The sequence below is a fragment of the Daphnia pulicaria genome, chromosome 6, assembly GCF_021234035.1.
Source record: "Daphnia pulicaria isolate SC F1-1A chromosome 6, SC_F0-13Bv2, whole genome shotgun sequence".
NCBI classification, from domain to species: domain Eukaryota; kingdom Metazoa; phylum Arthropoda; class Branchiopoda; order Diplostraca; family Daphniidae; genus Daphnia; species Daphnia pulicaria.
The window spans coordinates 23,959,620-23,978,327 of NC_060918.1; the positions used below are offsets into that span (position 1 = coordinate 23,959,620).

Genomic DNA, 18,708 nt, shown 5'->3' on the forward strand with positions numbered 1-18,708 from the left:
AAAAAACTATTCAACTTTTCAACGATAGATGGCGCTGTATGAATAGTGACGGCGTTTGAAACTAAACGACTTCCCTCCCTTGAATGTGAAAGAAGACGCATCAAAAGCATCATCAAAGATGGCTTTCGCACCGAAAAAAGACGGAGGACCAAATTTAAAATTCTACGAGTCTCACGAAACTTTGTTGCTTTTCGAAGGAGTGAAAACATGGCTTTTAAAAAATTGCAAAAAGGTAAATATTCACCGGCAGCAATCACCGTTTGTCATGTTAATTCTTCGCTGTCATTTGACCGGTTCATTCCCTCTTGTTTCAGTATGTTCAAACAGACCCTCCAACAGCAAAAAGTCTTTCAACTTCCATTACTCAAGTAATCCAGTTCCAAGAAGACACTTATGGCAAAAATGTGGCTAAACCACCTTTGACAAGGATCCCTACAAAATGTTTCCTAGACTTCAGGCCTAATGGCGGCATCTGCCAGATTTTGGCTACTGTTTACAAGTATGTAACTCTTTATTTGTAGCATGCTTCAGTGTTATTAACATTTTTCATATTGATCTTTATAATAGGTATCGTACTGACCATGGATGGAGGCGCATGGATTTTGCTTCTCCTTCCAGAATGGAACGTCACATTGAAATGATGGTTGCGATAGAGAAAGCACTGATTCAAGCCAAATGTCTTGTTCAGCCTAATATTTATATCATGCCAGATGTTGATAAAGGACTTGTCGGTAAGTGCTGTTGTCATATAATAATGCAGTGTTAACAGTTTCATGACCTTTGAATGCCTCACTAGGTAAACTGAAAGAAATTGTCAAAAGACATCAAGGGTTAATTGCAGAGACTGAAGCTGAAGCAACACATCTTGTTCATTCGGCTGCTGATCCACTCGAAGAAGAGTACGCCCGTCCACTGTTTCGTCGCGATCGCAACACTTTGCTTCATTGGTATAGCCCAGTTAAAGCAACAGTTCTGAACCCATGAATATACAACGTGTCATTTCTTAGGTATTACTTCCCAGACTCGTACGACAAGTGGGATACGATCGAATTACCTGTCGATCCTCCAGAGCTCTCAGACTATCTCGAATCTTTGAATGAACCTCACAAAACATATCGAGTTGCCGCCAACTGGTTGCTGGATTTGGATCAATACAACGAGTGGATGAATGAGGAGGATTACGAAGTCGATGCTAGTGGAAAGAAGAAAGTGCACAAGCTTCGATTGTCCGTTGAGGATTTGATGAGTGGCGGTGACAGTAAACAAAAAGGGAAAACTCCTTCCACTTTGAAACGGAGAAGGTCTCCTTCACCGGCTGGCAGTGGATCGACCAAAGCAGCTGCAACTCCCACAACTGCTGGTGGTGCTGGAAACAAGCGCAAGAGTGTCCGTCCTGCCTTGGGTAAAAAATTCAAAGGTGGCGAAGAAGACAGCGACGATCTTACACGAGACATGGACGATCCTCCCTCAGACACTAATCTCCGCGAAGTCGAAGTGCCAAAGACTCATCCCGTTCCGGGCGGACCTCCTCCGACGGCTATTAAGAAAGATGCCGATTGGATGCCCACTAAAGGTATTATAGATTATTTATTCTTTTGTTAATTGTAGTGTCATTGGTGGATTTTTGATTGAAATTAGGAGCTGCATTGACTGATTTAGATGAAGAAGGTGAAAAGTTGGCAGATATCACATTAGTCACACCACAAGATGATCCGCACGGGCAGCAGGTACTGCTACAACAGGTTATTATTTGGTCGGGAATTTCCAGAACTGTTTCGAGTAACCAGCCGTGTTATTTATTCGCCTCCCCCATTTTAGCATGACGATAATGTCACCGACCAGACTCACCACATCATTATTCCCAGCTACGCTGCCTGGTTTGATTACAATTCGATTCACTCGATCGAACGTCGCGCCTTGCCCGAATTTTTCAATGGCAAAAACCGTTCAAAGACTCCAGAGGTAGAATGAAATTTTTGTTTTTCTTTTGTTCAAGTCATAACCATTTAGTCTTTTTTTATTTTCAGGTTTATTTGGCGTATCGTAATTTTATGATCGACACCTATCGCTTGAATCCTACCGAATATTTGACCAGCACTGCGTGTCGACGCAATTTGGCCGGTGACGTTTGCGCCATTATGCGCGTTCACGCCTTTTTGGAGCAGTGGGGACTCGTCAATTACCAGGTGGATGGGGATTCACGCCCGATGCCTGTCGGTCCACCACCCACATCGCACTTTCACATCCTCTCTGACACGCCGTCAGGTCTGCAGCCCGTCAATCCTCCTCGGACAACGCAGCCATCAGCGGCCAAGACTCTGATCGACATGGATAAAAAGACGGCAGCTCGCCAATCCGAAACAGCTCCCGTGGCCAATAATTTCGGCCTGAAACTGGACCAGTACAGCCGTAAGAGCTCGTCCGTGTTGAAGAACAAGGCAACCAGAGAGTGGACGGAACAGGAGACGCTGCTCCTGCTCGAGGGCTTGGAACTGTACAAGGACGATTGGAACAAAGTCTGCGAACACGTTGGTACTCGCACCCAGGATGAATGTATTCTCCACTTTCTTCGCCTTCCTATCGAGGATCCATTTTTTGAAGACGTTGAATTGGGTGGCGGCGGAGCTGTTGGACCTTTGGCCTATCAGCCCATTCCGTTCAGCCAGGCCGGCAACCCCATCATGTCGACGGTGGCGTTTTTGGCCTCGGTTGTGGACCCACGAGTTGCTGCCGCTGCTGCCAAAGCTGCGATGGAAGAATTCGCCAAGATCAAGGACGAAGTTCCATCGGCCCTGCTGGAAACGCACTTGAAGAACGTCGAAAATGCTCTGAGCGAAGGCAAATCGGACGCCTCGGTGGCCGCTTTGGCGCAATCTGGAATTGCTGGAACAGTTCAAGACAAGGAGGAGGCCGAGAGGGAGAAGGAGAAAGCGGACAAATTGGCCGAAGAGAAGGAAGCCTTGGAGAAGAGTGAAGAGAAGAAGGAGGCTGATAAAAAGGTGGAAGAAAAGAAAGAGGCAGAGAAGAAGGAAGGAGAGAAAGAGGAGTCGACTAGCGCTGAAGGCAGCAAGGAGCCAGAGAAAGAAAAGCCGGCCACTGAAAGTGAGGAGGACAAAGCTGAGAAAATGGACGTGGACAACGCGACCGCCAAAGATGCCAAGGAAGACGGTGAAGGAGCCAAAGAATTGGCTGCAAAAGAATCTGAAACTAAGGAGCCCGAAATCAAGGAGGAGAAGATGGACGTTGACGAAACCAAGAAAGACAAGGAAATCACCGAAGAAGACAAGGAGAAATCCGCCGAGGCTGCAGCCGCTCTGGCCGCCGCCAATGAGAAACAAAAGTTGGTCAAAGACGCTCAGTTGCAAGCGGCTGCTGCGGCTTCGCTTTCCGCGGCCGCCGTCAAGGCCCGCCACCTGGCCGCGGCCGAGGAACGCAAAATCAAATCTCTGGTTGCCCTTTTGGTCGAGACGCAAATGAAGAAATTGGAAATCAAATTGAGGCATTTTGAAGAACTCGAAGCCATGATGGATCGCGAAAGAGAAACTTTGGAATACCAACGACAGGTACATTGTTTTCTCGTCTCTTTTATTTTGGGTCACTTGACCGACATTTTTTCCTCCTTTTTCATTCATCATTTTTAGGCATTGCTGCAAGAGCGTCAGGCTTTCCACTTGGAGCAGCTGCGGGCAGCCGAGGCCCGAGCTCGTCAACAAGCTCAAGTGCAATTGCAGCAGCAGCAGATGCAGCAGGCTCAGATGCAACAACAACAGCAGCAACAACAACAGCAACACATTCAACCGATCCCCATGATCCCGCCCGTGCAATTGCCCATCGGTCCACCTCCTTCGGTAGCCACTGCCGGCTACACGGGCAGCTCGCCGCTTCCCCCACAAATCCAACCCAGTCCGCAACCGCATTTGCCACCGCCAACAACACCTGTCCCATCATCCGAAATCCCGACAACTCTATCAGTTTAAAACATCATCCAGCACACACATTTAATTGTCGTCCGCTATTTTTTCGTCGTCATTTCAATCGCCATGTTTTCTTTATTTTTTCCTTGCCCACTCATTTTCATCATCGATTTTTCATTCCTTTTTTTATTTCTAATTTTCAATAATAATAATAGAAATCAGGAATCATTTGAAACTGCGTTCGCCTGGTTGCCATGTTTGAAAAGGGAAAAGAGGACGGTGTCATTCGACCACACTAGCAACAACCAACCCCCCGGTTACTCGGCTGCTGATTTATCTGGGGCTAGTTGGTGGTGGTCGCGTGTCATGTTTAACTTTTTAAGGTTAGGTGATCTGAGTGGATGCGGGGGTCTAGCCGATGGAGTCATCGTCGATTCAGAATCGAATAAAGAAAAGGAGAAGAATAACACGACGCCTCTTAATTAATGAGACTCGACTTTTGTGCTTGATAGGAAATGAGGTTTCGTGTGTCCAGGGGAAACCGAACTGGATTGAAGAAACCCGTGATGCCTTGCCGTTCCACAAATTGTATCCAATGTCCGATCCGGCTATAGTCGACCGCTATTTATTGGCTATAGAACATCACGATCGTGTGCTTGATAAACTGGAACGACACACGAGCAGAGAGCGAAGAATCCCTTTGCAAACTTCCGTGGGATCAACGTCAACAACCCATGCGAGAGCCGTCGCAGTCGGTGGGAAATTGCTCAGCAGTAATCAATCGCGTATTCAAGGCTCCGATAAAAACCGAACAATACACTAGCTGCTGTTTCTTCTATTTGCCTGGCCACTCTCTCTCTGTACGTGCAGAAAACAATTCGACTCTTCCAGACTTTTCTTGACTGCACGTATCATTTTAGCTACAGTCCAGTCGAGTCGACCTCCGGATTATTGAACCCTACATCTCATAATGTTTCAGCTCTTTCGCAACGGTTAATCAACTCGTCTTGGCTCTAAACACAAGCTCGAGGTCGCTCGAGCTAGTACAGATATTGTGTATCAAGAAAAGACAATGAACAACTGGGGCTGCTGAAATTCCTCATTTTCAAAAGGATGCCAAGTGCGCAGTTTGGAATCGAAATAAATATTTGCGACTTTGAGTTCAGCCCTTGTTGCTTTGTTTCGAACCGAAAGAAACAAACAGAAATTGAGGAATTTTGCTGGCAATGGACCAATTGGCGGCATAGAGCAACTTTAGATGGCCTAGGCATTGGTCGGCCTGTTTATGCTGCAGACGCTTTTCACTAGTCGGTTGCGTTGTTTTCCCCGAAAGTTTCGAAACTTTGGTCGTGTGTGTGGGTGACGTCAGGCGAGCTGGAGCGTGCGGAAGTTGTGTGGCTTCTTGCAACTGTCCCTTTGAAAATTCCCGACTCGATTTTGTGCCTAGGTTAGTGATTATCTTGTTATCAATTCTTTTCCAGTCGCTCATTCATGAGACGCTTTGGCGATCCTTTGTTGTGATGCTTTTCTTGCCGGCGTTACTGTGACGACTAGAACTTTAGCTTAAAGGTTTATATTCAGATACACCAACAAAAAAGTATGTAAATTGTGTTTGTTTTTTGTCTGGCCAATTCTTTTATCTAGTTTTTTTTTTATCTAGATTATTATTCACAATCCTATGTAGCCCCAAAGCTTTATAGTTTATACGTGTCTGTTTCACTTTTCTGAGGGTCAATGTTGAGTGCATTCAGCAAGGTAACTAACTCTATTTGATTCGATTAGACTTGCAATAGATAGCAGGAGCTCTTCGAAAGTCCTAGGTTGTGCACTAATGTGTACTCAATTAAGGTAGGACCCCCTACTGTGTATGATCCAATTACGAACAGGAGATATATACTTTGGCAACTAGTTTGAGCAGCTCCACTTGTTCAAATTGCATTGATTGCAACTTTCAGAAGGAAAAAGGATTGGAAATGCAAGTGCTTTATTAGAATTGTTGGTGATTGTTCTGGAAATGTTCAATTTTGTTCTTTCCACCGACTTTGGCGTGCTATTGAAATGCTCCTTCAAGTGAAAGGGATTATATTGCCACCGTAACTGGTTGCTGGGGTCCGTCTAGAAATTTTGGTAGGACTTCGTCGTTTGTTCCTTTTTTTAGAACTGTAGCAGCAGCAACCGTCATGACGAGATTACGCTCGTACGTATCACATGGCCATACACATTATTATCCACTTCTTTTTCCACCTTTCATTCTTTCCACCTTGCGCCGTGCCGACCCTTTTGAACGGAGCGAAAACCCAAAAGGGGAAAAAAGGAAAGAAACGAGCTGTAAGGGATGTGTGCATCATAAAAGAGGAACGTTGAGTCGCGACCGTAGCTCACAAGGCTCTTGGCTCACGATCGAGTCTGTTGTGCGGCATTTTCGTTTTGAGTTTGGGCCGCGTCTAATAAGTAGCCGAGAGCAACAGTTTTGTTAACGATTTTTTCGTATTCTCGAGGTTCTATGAAACGTTTTTCTGTGTTTAAAAAGCTTCTCAATTTGACCCGAATCTTTTTGTCTATCTAGTGTGACCTAAATCAACGACTTTCTCACGTGAGTTTTATTTTTATTTTGTTTGTACATTTCGTTCTGCCTCTATTTGAACGTTCGATTTCGACTGATCCATCGGGTCATGGCGCTGTGCAAAGAAGTTTTGAAGGTTGAGACCGAAAAGAAACACATTCGCTCGATCGATCACGTTACTACTACTGTGGTGATGGGGAACAGATTTCCCCTCTGATTTTCTCTGTCTACTCAGTTTTCGTTTTTAATTGGGAAACTTTTGCGTTTGGAAATCGAGTCGCTGCTGTAGTAGTCGGACCGAGCCACTCGGCAGTCGCCTTAATATCTATCTCATCTATTTGCTTATTCATTTTGTATTAGTCTAGTAGGAGTTGTTGCTGTTGTTGGTGCTGTCTGGTGCTCGAGAGAAAGTTGCTGCTCTTTGTTGTTGGCTGCTGTCGTTTTTATGGTCAGTCCAAGTGGATGATCAGAGCAGACAAAAGAAGAAGAAGAGAAGAGAAGTGAAAGAATGCTGATGGGCTTCCGCCGCTACTGGACGACGTCTTTGCCAGAACAGGCGTCCACCACCACCACCGCCACCGCTACCACCACACCAGAAAACCAATCCGTGCCAGGATCCTGCTGTCTTTGCACTTTGAGCAGCAGGGAGAAACCCCCATAGAGAAGAAGAAGAAGAAAAAAGAAAACTTGCGACGGACGCTATCGATCCATCCGCAGATTCTTCCATCCCTTTCGCTACCCGACAGCGTCTTTTATTATTTTGCTGCTACTACCCTACCCACCGGCCTCATCTTCTATTCTGTTCGTCCCTCCTTTTTTCTCTTCTTCTTCCTTTGCGCTTTTAACTTGAGCCAAACTTTTGGTTTTCTCCATTTTCTTTGATCAAGAAGAAGAATCTGAATTCTGAAACCGTTGCTGTGCTCTTCCGCCCGACGGACCGCCCCCCCCCCCTCATCTCTCGGCCACTGTCAGCGGGACAGACGTCGGTGGTCCGGCCTCGTGCAACAAAGTTCTAGTCATTCCAGCCAGGCCGTGATGGCGTCATCCAGCCCTTCGGCCGCTCATACGCCAGGTTTGTTATTTATCACGTTCGCACTATCCCCCCATTATTATTATCTCACTTTAGAAAAGAAGATGAGAAAGAAAGCGCACACACGTGTTTCTGCATAAATGAGAGTGTGTCATGCTCACGGCATTTCTTCCTTGTTGTTGTTGTTGTTGGATTCAGATGTGAAAGGAGTGCAGCCGCTGGGCGTCGGTGGTGGCCCTGCCATGCCTCCACCTTTGCTGCGGCCGGGTGATCCCCTCTGGGTGGAGCAGTCGTTTAGCAAACGGGATTGCTCCCGTTTCGTCACCAGCACCAAAGAAGTTTCCCTGTGCGCTTGCGGCCAAACGTGGGCCTACCACAAGACTCACGGCGTCGACAGCGTCGGAGAGCCGGGCGAAGCCTGGGCACCGGCTTTCCACACGACCAGCAGCCCCACCGATGCCTACGGCACCATCGACTTCCTGGGAGGCCCTCATCCCAACAAGGCCCAGTTCATCCGACTGGGATTTGACTCGCGATCCGACCTCATTCTCCAGCTCCTGACTCGCGAGTGGGGACTGGAATTGCCCAAACTCATCATCTCAGTCCACGGAGGCAAAGCCAATTTCGAACTCAATCCGCGTCTCAAGCGCATCCTCCGCAAGGGACTTTTGAGGGCCGCCAAAACCACCGGTATGTCATATTTATTCCTAATTAGATTTGATGCGCATATCTGTTTTTAAAAGTTTATCTTTTCCCTATAAAATAATAGGTGCTTGGATCCTGACGGGTGGGACTAGTACGGGAGTGACTCGACATGTTGGCGACGCTTTGATATCGGAACGGTCGCCTCGACTGAGAGGTGGCCGCGTCGTCAGTATCGGCGTCGCTCCCTGGGGTGTGGTGGAAAATCGAGCGTCATTGATCGGCCGGAAGAAGGATGTCGCCTATCAATCCATCGATCATCCGCGTTCAAAATTCGCTGCCCTCAACAACCGACACGCCTATTTTCTGCTGGCCGATAACGGGACAGTCGGTCGGTTAAACACATTTACTCCCCCGGGTTTTTATTGGATTTGAAAATTGTCTTTTGAAATCTGACAGGTCGGTATGGAGCGGAGATTGCCCTGCGGAGGAAACTGGAGAAATACATATCCAGCCAACGGCTTCCGGCTCGAACTAATTGTTCTATTCCCGTCGTCTGTTTGGTCGTCGAAGGAGGGATGCACACCATCAGGACGGTGCTGGAATACGTGACGGATTCGCCACCTGTTCCGGTTGTTGTGGTGGAAGGGTCAGGCCGGGCCGCCGATCTGATTGCCTTTGCGCACAAATACGCGACAGAGACGGGCGAATCGTCGACTGTGCTGGACGGGATGCGAGAGCAACTCTTGGCCGCCATCCAGCGCACATTCCACGTCCATCAGTCTCAGGCCGACAAGTTGTTGGCCGAGCTCCTGCAATGCGTCAAGAAGAAGAACCTCATCACCATTTTCCGGCCGTCGGACAACACGGCCACTTCGGACGTCATCGGCGACGGCCACGAATTGGACCACTCGATCCTGAGTGCCCTTTTCCGCGCCCGTCACTTGTCGGCAGCCGAGCAACTTTGTTTGGCCTTGGCCTGGAATCGAGTCGACATTGCCCGTTCCGAGATCTTCGTCTACGGCCAAGAATGGGCCGATGGAGCCCTGGAAGAAGCCATGATGGAAGCCCTGGTGAAGAATCGGGTGGACTTTGTCAAATTGCTGTTGGAGACGGGAGTGCAAATGGCCAGATTTCTAACCATCGCCCGACTGGAGGAGCTCTACAACTCGAAACAAGGGCCGGCCAACACGCTGAGGTACATCGTTCGTGACGTCCGTCCACACATGCCGCGCAATTATTCCTTCACTCTGATCGATATCGGACTGGTCATCAACAAGTTGATGGGCGGTGCCTATCGATCTTCCTACACCCGGCGAAAATTCCGCCACAACTACACCGTCCTGATGAAGAAACCGACGCCCATCGTCCAGAGTGCCTTGGCCCGCGTCTACAGGTATTTCCGGTTTTTCCTGGGTTTCAAGTTTGTGAACGCCATTTAACACATTTTTTACTTGTCTGGTGTAGCAATCACGTCCTGCGCAACGGAGGCAACAATCAGAGTCTAATGGACGAGAGCCAATGTCACGCCGAGGCTTCGTTCACTTTGTTTTCCCAGCAGCCGTTCAACGAACTTCTCATCTGGTCTGTGTTGACCAAACGCCAAGACATGGCCAAATTGATGTGGCACCACGGCGAGGAGGCACTGGCCAAAGCCTTGATTGCCAGCAAACTCTACCGGGCCATGGCCAGTGAAGCGGCCGACGACGATTTGGAGGTGGAAATCTACGACGAGTTGCGCAGTTATGCGGCCGAATTCGATCGCGAGGCTCTAGAGTTGCTCGACTATTGTTACAGACAAGACGACGACCTCGCCATGCAATTGCTGACCTGCGAATTGTCTAATTGGTCCAGGCAGACCTGCCTGAGGTTGGCCTTTGCCTGTCACCACCGGGAACTGCTGGCCCATCCATGTTCTCAGCTCATCCTGGGCGACTTGTGGCTGGGAGGATTGCGGACTCGTCGCTCCACCAACTTGAAAATTGTCCTGGCCATCCTGTGTCCGCCACTGATTCTTCGTTTGGAATTCAAATCGAAAGAAGAGCTCCAACTGATGCCGCAGACGGAAGAGGAGCACATGATCGACCTGAAAGACGAAGGGCGAGACAACAACACGAGCAGCGACCATTCCTCGTCCAATTCTTCATCCGCTTCCTCCTCTCCGTCCAGTTCGCCGAGATCCGAGCGGAGTGCCAGTGCCAGATCGAGGCGCAGCGTCAACGAAGGGGTCGAGATGAACGCGGGAGGTGGCACCGGAAGCGGCGTCCGCCAACGGCTTCATTCCGGCTCGTCGACCCTGGCCCTGGCCGCCAGTACCCTGCCCATCATCGAGAAGGACGAGCTGAACGGAGAGAACAACACGAGCAAGGAACAGATCGTCTACGAAGTGGTTGATCCGGGTGTCATTTACGAGCGTCGCCGGATGCGTCAGTTGCGGATCAAGAGGAAATTCTACGAATTCTACGCGGCGCCCATCACGAAATTCTGGTCCTGGTCCATGGCCTATTTCTTCTTCCTGATTGTTTACACGTACACGATGCTGATCCGGACGCCTGCGACGCCCGAGTGGAACGAGTACTACGTCATCCTGCACATGGCCAGCTTTGGCGGTGAGAAAGTGCGCGAGATCATGTCCAGTGAGCCGGTCAAACTCAGTCACAAGATATCCGTCTGGGCGTCGGGCGTGTGGAATTGCTGCGACGCCTTTTTCGTCATTGAATTCTTCATCGCCATGGTGTTTCGCCTGCAGGAAGACACGCTGGAAATTGGTCGTGTCCTCTACTGTCTCAACATTGTCTTTTGGTATGATGTCCGGCTTCATGTCAATTTTCCGGCTCAAAATAACATTTGCATCATTTATTCAGGTACATAAGAATTTTGCGGATTCTTCAAGTTTCCAAGTTCCTCGGCCCTTTCGTGACGATGATTGGTCGCATGTTGGAGAAGATGATTTATTACATCACGTTGATGTTGGTGGTGCTCATGTCGTACGGCGTCTTCCGCCAGTCGGTCCTGTTCCCGCACGAGGAATTTTCCTGGTTCTCGGTCCGCGACATCTTCTTCAAACCTTATTTCATGATCTACGGAGAATTGTTCGCCGGCGACATTGACCCGCCTTGCGGCAACGGAACCAAAGCGGACGGCTCCTACGATCCGGAAATGCCTCCTTGCGAGACGGGACGCTGGCTCAACCCGCTCCTGATGACGTGCTACTTGCTGGTGGCCAACATTTTGCTTCTCAATTTGCTCATCGCCGTTTTCAATTCCATTTTCCTGCGCACCAACGTCTTCTCCCACCAAATTTGGAAATTCAACCGATTCAACGTCGTCATGGAGTACGAGCAGAAGCCGGCCCTCCCGCCGCCCCTCATCATCTTCTCCCATTTGTATCTACTCGTCAAGTGGTGCCGAAGATGTTCCAAAGGTACAAATTTATAACTGACAATCTATTTAAGCGAAATTTTTCCAATTGTAACTTGAAATGTTTCATCTCTTTTCATTGAAACAGGAATGAAGGATTCCTACGACTACGGATTGAAACTCTTTTTGGACAAGGACGACCTGGAAAGATTGTACGATTTCGAAGAAGAGTCGATGGAAGGTTTGGTCCGTGAGAGAGAAGCCAAACAGCATCAAAGTACGGACGAAAGGGTCCGGCTGATTGGCGAACGATTGGACGCCATGGGATCCAAGATTGAAGACTCGTATCAGAAATCCGCCCAACACACTGACGGCCTGCAATCGCTGGATTTCCGTCTGATGCGGCTGGAAGAAGTGGCGGAGCAAACGAATGCTTCCCTGGCCGTCATCCATCGGTTCATGTCTTTCCAACGGAGCGTCCGATCGACCGACGGAGACAACCTGCAATTGTCCCCTACCAGAAACAGGCGCTCCTTCAAGTCGTCGCCCAACGTGGCCGTTCCTCCTCAGCCACTGACGGTCGAAGACTTTCGACGCCATTTGACGACTGTCGATCCATCAGTGGAGCGCAGCCATTTGGGTGGTAGGCGGTCCAGCTGTGCAGCTTTCGACCCTGATGATGATTGCCCGTCTGATGTCATGATGCCGGTGCAGATCCATCAAGTAGTTGAGCCCCAAGATCTGGCCATGCTCCGATCGCTGGGCAGCGCTGTTGTAGGGGGCAGTATCAGCCATCTTCGACGTCGCTCAGTCAGTGAGACGTCTAAAGACGGCGTCAACATTCTCCAGTCGATGGAAACGGACGCCCTTGGCCGGGAAGGGCCCAGCATCTTTGAAGCATCGGTTGGGCGACATGTAGCACTTGGTCGTGCATCTAGCTCACCTTGGCCAGAGGTCCCACCGTCCCCCAAGGTAGACACACATTCATCAGTTGTTCATTAACGAAGACATGATTTAATTGTAATTTTTCTATTTGATTGCCACTTTAAGCGGGTCGGCCGGATCAAAGAGGAAGATGACGAGCTGGGCACCACCAGCCTGGCTATAGCGTCCTACAATTCCAGCGAGCGCTCCATCAGTCAGATGTTGAGCACGCCCATTGACGACGGAGATGAAGAGTTGACGGAAGTCTTTGAACAACATTCGAATGATTTGCTGGACGACACGATAGTCGATGCCAGCAGCAACGTTCTTCTACTAGGACCAGAAACCAGCAGCTCACCTCCTCATTATCACCGATCGTACAGCGTCGGAGCGGGAGTCATCCCCCAGTCCGGTGCAGTTTCTGCCGGAGGAGAAGCCATTGGCATCAAACGGTTCCGCAATTGGTCCGGCACAGACGTCGGTTTCAGTCCTCGTAGCAGTCGACGTCAAAGACATAAAAGTCCTCCGCCTTTTGAAGATGACAAAAAATTGGGTCCAGGTAATTTCAAATGACACGTGGCCGGAATTTCTTGGCTAACCATTTTCTTGGTTTATTGTCGACAGATCAATCGGACCAACCGGTACGTCGGACGCGTTTGCAGTCGATGCACTCGTATTCCCCTCCAGCCACGACCATGACGGCCGTTGTGGATCAGCAACAACCTCCGCCCAAGATCAACATCATTCCGGCTGGGCAAGGTCTTCCGCGTAGCAAGTCGGGTGGCGCTGCCCCTCGGCTATCTACCACCATACATCCGCCGGCCGCTGCCAAAGTGGAAGCCGAAGCCGAACATTTGCGGGAAATCGAAAGACAAGATTATCAAATGATGGAAGGAATTACCCGTCGTCGACTTCATCGTGACTCTGAAGACTTGGATAATTCTTTAGAGGTGAAATATTATGACGTTGTAATACTTTTCGTGCCTTAAATAATTTTTAAATGATTGGCTTTTCTCTTCAGGACTTGTGTAACGTGCCGATTCCGCTAGAAGAGGCCCTGGACAGTTTCGACGAGTCTCCAGAAATCGAACAAGATGCCGTCAATTTCCTGGTTGGAGAAAAGCTGCTGGAACGCAAAGAAGAAGACGAAGGGATACGAGATCAGTCACCCAAAAAACTATTGACTTCAAAGGTGTTGGCGAAAGCGAGCAGCGAACCACCGCCCGATGGTCACGCCAAACTAAGGATCCTGACGCCTTCACGGCCCCTTTTAAAGATGACCGTCAGCAATCCATTGACAGACGAACACGAAACAGCCCAGTCTAACCTCACCCGATCTGTCGGTAACATTCGCGCCTTGTCGCATGGTCATTTGAGGCCGGAGGAAGACGTCACAATCATCGTCGAAGACGAGTGTTGAAGGAAAGGTTTGATTCAAATTATTTTTAAATTGACTATAAATGGGGCGCGCGCGTTTGTGTTGCTTCGAGAAACGTTGTTTTCCCACCTAACCAGAGTTCGCCAAGTCCTTTTTAGCTTCAATTGTTTCCCTTGCGTGCCAATTCCCAATATTTGTGTGGACAATCCCCCCCGCCCCTTTTTGCTTATTAATGAATTAGTGAAATTGTTGTGTCGCCGTTGTGTTATATGTACGGGCGTTTTTATTTTGTCACCGTACGGGCAGTGTTATATTTTCATTTATTAGGATAATCAATGTTAGAGAGCGTGAAGAACCAATCAAAAAAATGACAAAAAAAAAATTAATTAACAAATGGTGTTTAGGTCAATTTTTAGATTCCTCTAGGTGTATTTTCCATTGGAACGATTTTGTTAGAAAAAGAAACGGAAAAAAAGAAGCAGTATTTTATTGACTGTAGGTTCCCGGTGCGCGCGCAAATAAACTTATCTTGCTGGTTTCATATTTCTTCGTGTTTTCTCTAGTTCTCTCTTGTTTGCAAATAATTATTCAATTAAAAAAAACATACGTGAATCATGCCTGAATTTATTCGCTGAACCACAAATCACAAATAAACGACAGACGACGGATCAAAAGTTAGGCGTATGGCGTAATCGTTCGCACAAGTTTTTTGTCACGTGACGTCAACAGTTATCACGAATCACTAGCGCCACCTGCGATTGTTTTGGAAACTTCCAGTTCCAGCATTATATTTTTATTGTCAACGAGTAAACACGTCTTTTTTTCTCTGCTCTCTCTTTAATTTTCGATGAAATATTCTGTGGTTATTGAACAAAAGCTTTGGCTTACTGCAAGTCTTTTTTAGACAAAGAAATGTCCAACCCAAAATTCAAATTACACCCGATTCACAGTCTTTTCAAGTTCAATGCTGAAAGTAGAGAAAGCAAATGTATGGTCAGCGGCTGCCGAGATTCATTGAAAGGCAAAAATACAACCAATCTAATACGACATGCAGAAAAGAAACACTTGGAAGAATATGTTCATTTGATGGCAGTGCACAATAAAAACAAGGCTCTACCAAACACTAAAAAGACTGTGAGTAGCCTACTGAATTCCGATTAGTTAAAACTAATGTATTCTTTTAAAACTAGCGTGTCCTTTTAACAGTGAAGAAAGCAGGATACATGAAATTATTGTAATGTTTCTTGTATTGATTTATATGTAAGCCGTATATATGTAATCTTTTTTTAGGAAGGAATGCAACTGAGGTCTTATTGCGAAAAGGTTGTTAAAGAAAAACCAGCAACTAACCGTGAACGAAATAAGGAAAAGGCCAGATTATATTCCAAAGCATACAGAGAAAGAATAAAGTTAAATAAAAAACAAACAGAAGACAAACTTAAGAATTCATCTAGAGCTGTTTGTGATCCGACGTCGTTAATCGAGGGACTTTCAGTGCAACAGTTACATGCTACCAATCTGGATCCTGTTTGTCCGATTCCAATGACTTTAGAGAAAAATTCTCAAATGCAACTACAACCCGCTGCTCTGGATTCCCAACAAAATCAATTAACTGTTTACCCAAACTGGCAGGTAAAGATTAATTCATTCGTAGTTCATTTATCTGTTGCCTCTAATATCCTTGCTTGTGATTTGGGGGAGCCAGGAAACCAACAGAATCTCAGATTTGAATGATAACTTATTCAGTGAAACAAACAATAATTCAATCAGTTCTGCTACGATTCCACAACCCAGTCCATGCAGCTCTTTCAAAGCCAAGTCAGATACAACAGTCCTACTGGAACCGAATCATCCTGAAGCCAACGAAATTCCCAATGGAGTAAGAATTCAAGATGTTCCACCCCTCGTACCAATATATGAATCATTCCAAGAAGCGTCCTTCCCCACGGATTATGCCCCAGTTGAAATATTTTACCAGCCCTACCCCGCAAACATCCCAATTGAGGATAACTCGTTGGAATCATCTACTCAAGTAGTTCTTTCTCCAGAAGCCCAGATAATGCTCAGCGAGCAGATGCGGAAACATGTTCAACTTCTTACGCAAATGCATTTGATCACTGCTCAACAGTCAGATTTGAAACCTGTAACGGAAGGTTGCCATTCTATGCTTCAAGAACTAGTTCCCCTAAAGCAACGAATGGAAATCGCCAATCTAGATGAAGCTCTTGATTTAGTCAAACGTTGGGAGACTGTCGTGACAAAAGCCTCGTCTGAAGAACTCCGTAAATATCAGAGACAAGTCGTCAACTACGGGTACGATTTGCATACAAAAAAGTTTGCTTTTAAATGTATTAATTTTTCACCCTTTTACCACAGAGAAAAGAAGAAATTTTTGAAGTGTTCAGGAAAAAATCTGGAACGTTTCCCATTCAACCCAAAAATGGTAGAAATGATGGCTGAAAGTCGAATCTTCATTTACCCTGAACTCCTTCCTACACTTGCCATCTTTCAAGCAGAACGAGGTTGGTAATTTAAGTGGTTCTTTATTACACATGAATTTTATTTTGATATTCGAACAGGTCCATCATGCAGGATGTCACCGCACGAAGATCAGCTCATTGCAATGGGGATCGAACGATTTACTCCTTTTAATGAAGATTATTTTTCAGGTTCTCAGAAGTCGATGAGCCTTTCAATATGCTCCATGATTTCTCAATCCATTCTTCCCCACCGGACGGCTAAAGAGATTGAAGCTCGTATTAAATCCAAGTGCCTTCCCACATCACCTGATAACCCCATCAAAGTAGGAATAGTTTTATTTTTTTTTTTTTAATTTAAACAAAAATTTAAGGCTTTTGAAATATCTGAAGATGGATGTATTTTTATTTCTGTATTGTTTCTGTTCTGGGTTTTAGTATTACCTGGAAAACCAAGAGGCCCCATCTGTACACCACGTTATCCAGCCGTTTGATCGCTACTCAACAAGAAAACTGAGTGAAATCCCGTCGTTTTTATTGCCTAGCCGTTGGCGAGAATTTTTTAGCTTCAGCAACACGGTTGATAGTTTACAAAATCAGCCAGAACAAAATATCAGTCGCATCCCTCCAAGTCCAAATACATCCTCTGAGGCACACATTGCGAGAATCGCCCTTAACGGTCCTGAGGTTCGTCAGAAAAGATTTGTTCCTGCGTCTACTTCAAGAAAACTTAAATCGCCCAGCAAATATGAGAAAATCCTTGGAAAAACTCAAATGGCAACAACTGTTAGAACTCGTGACCAGCGCCGCCACAAAACTATTTCTGTAAGTCAAATCAAAATATTACAAATTTAACTGTTGTGAACAATCCGAAATTGTATTTTGTTAAATTGTTATGCAGAAAAAGCGACGAATCGTACAGCCGCACGAAATAGAAATTGATCTTGAAGAGATATTTATTGAAAACATCAAAACCGAATTCGACAAAGGCGAGAATTTTTAAAAATAATTCTCTCCCCAAACTCCCCAGTTCTGACGTACTGGCCAGTTCTAACTAATCAAACCTATGTCTTTTACAATACCTTCCGAATTTTGCTCACACATTGCCTAAGTTAGTTTTGAGTCGTTGTTTTACATGGTTAAAGTTAACCCTCATAGAGAAAATATTCATTCTTTAGTTCATATATTCTGTTTCATAAAACTTTTTTGTGTGCAGTGTAAACTATGGGAGGTAACCACAAAGCAAATGTGTACATTTTCTAAACAAGTTCACTGAATAAAGGTTAAATAAGTGAAAATGTAAAAATGTGTACGAAGGAACGCGAAAGGCAACTAGCCTACAAGTAGCCTATCATCAATTATTTCATTAAACATCGTCGTTCTGCTGAATGCTTCATCCTGTTAATACAGGTACAACCCATAATAGCTTAGTCACAATTTGATTGCATTACGTTGGAATACTTATTGGAATATTTCCTTTAGATTCAACATGACTGTTGCAAACACAGATATCCGTTGCTGCTGCTGTAATGACGTCACTCGGCGAAACGAACGAAACTTCAAGCATTACCTCAACGCCTGTACAGGTAACAAAAGACGACATATCGACAAAATGCAGCCGATAAAACAAGACCGACAGCCATCAGGCAACATTGACTATTTAACCCAACTTTTCAACACGGAATATGCATGGACACCAACATAGGCAAACGACACATTTTTAGTGTGATGTTGAACTGCAAGTCTGCACAAGCTCCATTTCAGAGCATCTCTCAGCTGGAAAGGAACTGCAAAACCACTGTATACCAAACAGCAACACCATAAACAGCTCAAACATCACACTGACCATGAACTCCTACAAAGCAAAAGAACATTTATGAACCAATAACATTTTGAAATGTGAAAAAGGGTACTGATAATAAAATTTACTTCATTTAGAAGTAATAATTGATTTAAATTGAAAAAGAAACCAGGAAAGAATTTTGTACGTCTACTTTCAATATGTTATAAAAACTTGGTAATACTGAGTGGGAAAGATTGTTCTAGTTTAATTGGGAGAAAATTGGAAAAAAAACTCTGTGGAAGCTGACCAACAATGTGGCTATCTTGGAATTGAAACAATATTTGGAAGAAAGAAATATTACCCCTAATTTACCACATCACATCAGAGGTTAACTTGACAATTGAATATAAAATTTAAAAAACAAGACTTCCCAGGTTACAACCCATAAAATCAATCAAATTACCAATTCAAGAAGTCTTCCAACACCAGCTCGATAAACTGCATGCAGCAGCTGCAGCTCAACTTGAATCGATAACACCTTTCACCAGCTGGCTGCAACAAAACCATGTTAATGACTCAACAGCCATGAAGCTCAGACTTTGTCGTGTTCTCAATTTCTGCAACAGTTGAGCAAAGG

The 18,708-nt window shown here is 46.0% G+C and overlaps 3 protein-coding genes across 12 annotated transcripts; all 3 read left to right on the forward strand.

The window, feature by feature from the left end:
* The first annotated feature begins 66 nt into the window (after window positions 1–66).
* On the forward strand, window positions 67–3,977 carry LOC124342222 (SWI/SNF complex subunit SMARCC2-like). Its single transcript, XM_046795186.1, has 9 exons — window positions 67–232; window positions 315–499; window positions 568–740; window positions 797–947; window positions 1,008–1,573; window positions 1,639–1,742; window positions 1,819–1,962; window positions 2,028–3,563; window positions 3,642–3,977. Exons 1-9 carry the CDS (start codon window positions 119–121, stop codon window positions 3,975–3,977), a joined length of 3,309 nt encoding a protein of 1,102 aa, XP_046651142.1. The 5' UTR covers window positions 67–118.
* A 1,185-nt stretch (window positions 3,978–5,162) lies between these two features.
* On the forward strand, window positions 5,163–14,352 carry LOC124342544 (transient receptor potential cation channel trpm-like). 8 transcript variants are annotated; one of them, XM_046795519.1, is made up of 12 exons: window positions 5,380–5,511; window positions 5,575–5,669; window positions 6,838–7,549; window positions 7,706–8,197; window positions 8,277–8,540; window positions 8,609–9,545; window positions 9,617–10,951; window positions 11,014–11,573; window positions 11,658–12,481; window positions 12,560–12,992; window positions 13,058–13,383; window positions 13,455–14,352. In XM_046795519.1, the coding sequence occupies exons 3-12, from the start codon at window positions 7,513–7,515 to the stop codon at window positions 13,851–13,853; spliced, it is 5,607 nt and encodes a 1,868-aa protein (XP_046651475.1). In that variant the 5' UTR covers window positions 5,380–5,511; window positions 5,575–5,669; window positions 6,838–7,512; the 3' UTR covers window positions 13,854–14,352. The 8 variants fall into 8 exon arrangements, with proteins under 8 accessions (XP_046651474.1, XP_046651479.1, XP_046651475.1 ...); XM_046795526.1 differs by lacking the exons at window positions 5,380–5,511; window positions 5,575–5,669 and adding an exon at window positions 5,721–6,507 and having other exon boundaries at window positions 13,455–13,860; window positions 14,216–14,352; XM_046795520.1 differs by lacking the exons at window positions 5,380–5,511; window positions 5,575–5,669 and adding an exon at window positions 5,721–6,507 and having other exon boundaries at window positions 6,838–7,278; window positions 7,365–7,549.
* A 179-nt stretch (window positions 14,353–14,531) lies between these two features.
* Window positions 14,532–17,581, forward strand: LOC124342632. 3 transcript variants are annotated; one of them, XM_046795691.1, is made up of 8 exons: window positions 14,532–14,953; window positions 15,101–15,443; window positions 15,517–16,124; window positions 16,188–16,333; window positions 16,391–16,614; window positions 16,727–17,044; window positions 17,078–17,113; window positions 17,190–17,581. In XM_046795691.1, the coding sequence occupies exons 1-8, from the start codon at window positions 14,724–14,726 to the stop codon at window positions 17,289–17,291; spliced, it is 2,007 nt and encodes a 668-aa protein (XP_046651647.1). In that variant the 5' UTR covers window positions 14,532–14,723; the 3' UTR covers window positions 17,292–17,581. The 3 variants fall into 3 exon arrangements, with proteins under 3 accessions (XP_046651647.1, XP_046651646.1, XP_046651648.1); XM_046795692.1 differs by having other exon boundaries at window positions 14,535–14,953; window positions 15,517–15,690; window positions 15,940–16,124; window positions 16,727–17,113; XM_046795690.1 differs by having other exon boundaries at window positions 14,534–14,945; window positions 15,102–15,443; window positions 16,727–17,113.
* The last annotated feature ends 1,127 nt before the right edge of the window (window positions 17,582–18,708 follow it).

Excerpts from the sequence above, each read along its gene's own strand:
- LOC124342222 (XM_046795186.1), top strand. The coding sequence starts at position 119 with ATGGCTTTCGCACCGAAAAAAGACGGAGGACCAAATTTAAAATTCTAC. Across the intron at positions 741-796 it reads AGGACTTGTCGGTAAGTGCT|GTAAACTGAAAGAAATTGTC; the intron begins GTTGTCATATAA and ends ATGCCTCACTAG. Across the intron at positions 1,963-2,027 it reads ACCGTTCAAAGACTCCAGAG|GTTTATTTGGCGTATCGTAA; the intron begins GTAGAATGAAAT and ends TTTTATTTTCAG.
- LOC124342544 (XM_046795518.1), top strand. The coding sequence starts at position 7,513 with ATGGCGTCATCCAGCCCTTCGGCCGCTCATACGCCAG. Across the intron at positions 8,198-8,276 it reads GAGGGCCGCCAAAACCACCG|GTGCTTGGATCCTGACGGGT; the intron begins GTATGTCATATT and ends ATAAAATAATAG. Across the intron at positions 11,574-11,657 it reads GTGCCGAAGATGTTCCAAAG|GAATGAAGGATTCCTACGAC; the intron begins GTACAAATTTAT and ends TCATTGAAACAG.
- LOC124342632 (XM_046795690.1), top strand. The coding sequence starts at position 14,724 with ATGTCCAACCCAAAATTCAAATTACACCCGATTCACAGTCTTTTCAAG. Across the intron at positions 16,125-16,187 it reads AGACAAGTCGTCAACTACGG|AGAAAAGAAGAAATTTTTGA; the intron begins GTACGATTTGCA and ends CTTTTACCACAG. Across the intron at positions 16,615-16,726 it reads CACCTGATAACCCCATCAAA|TATTACCTGGAAAACCAAGA; the intron begins GTAGGAATAGTT and ends TCTGGGTTTTAG.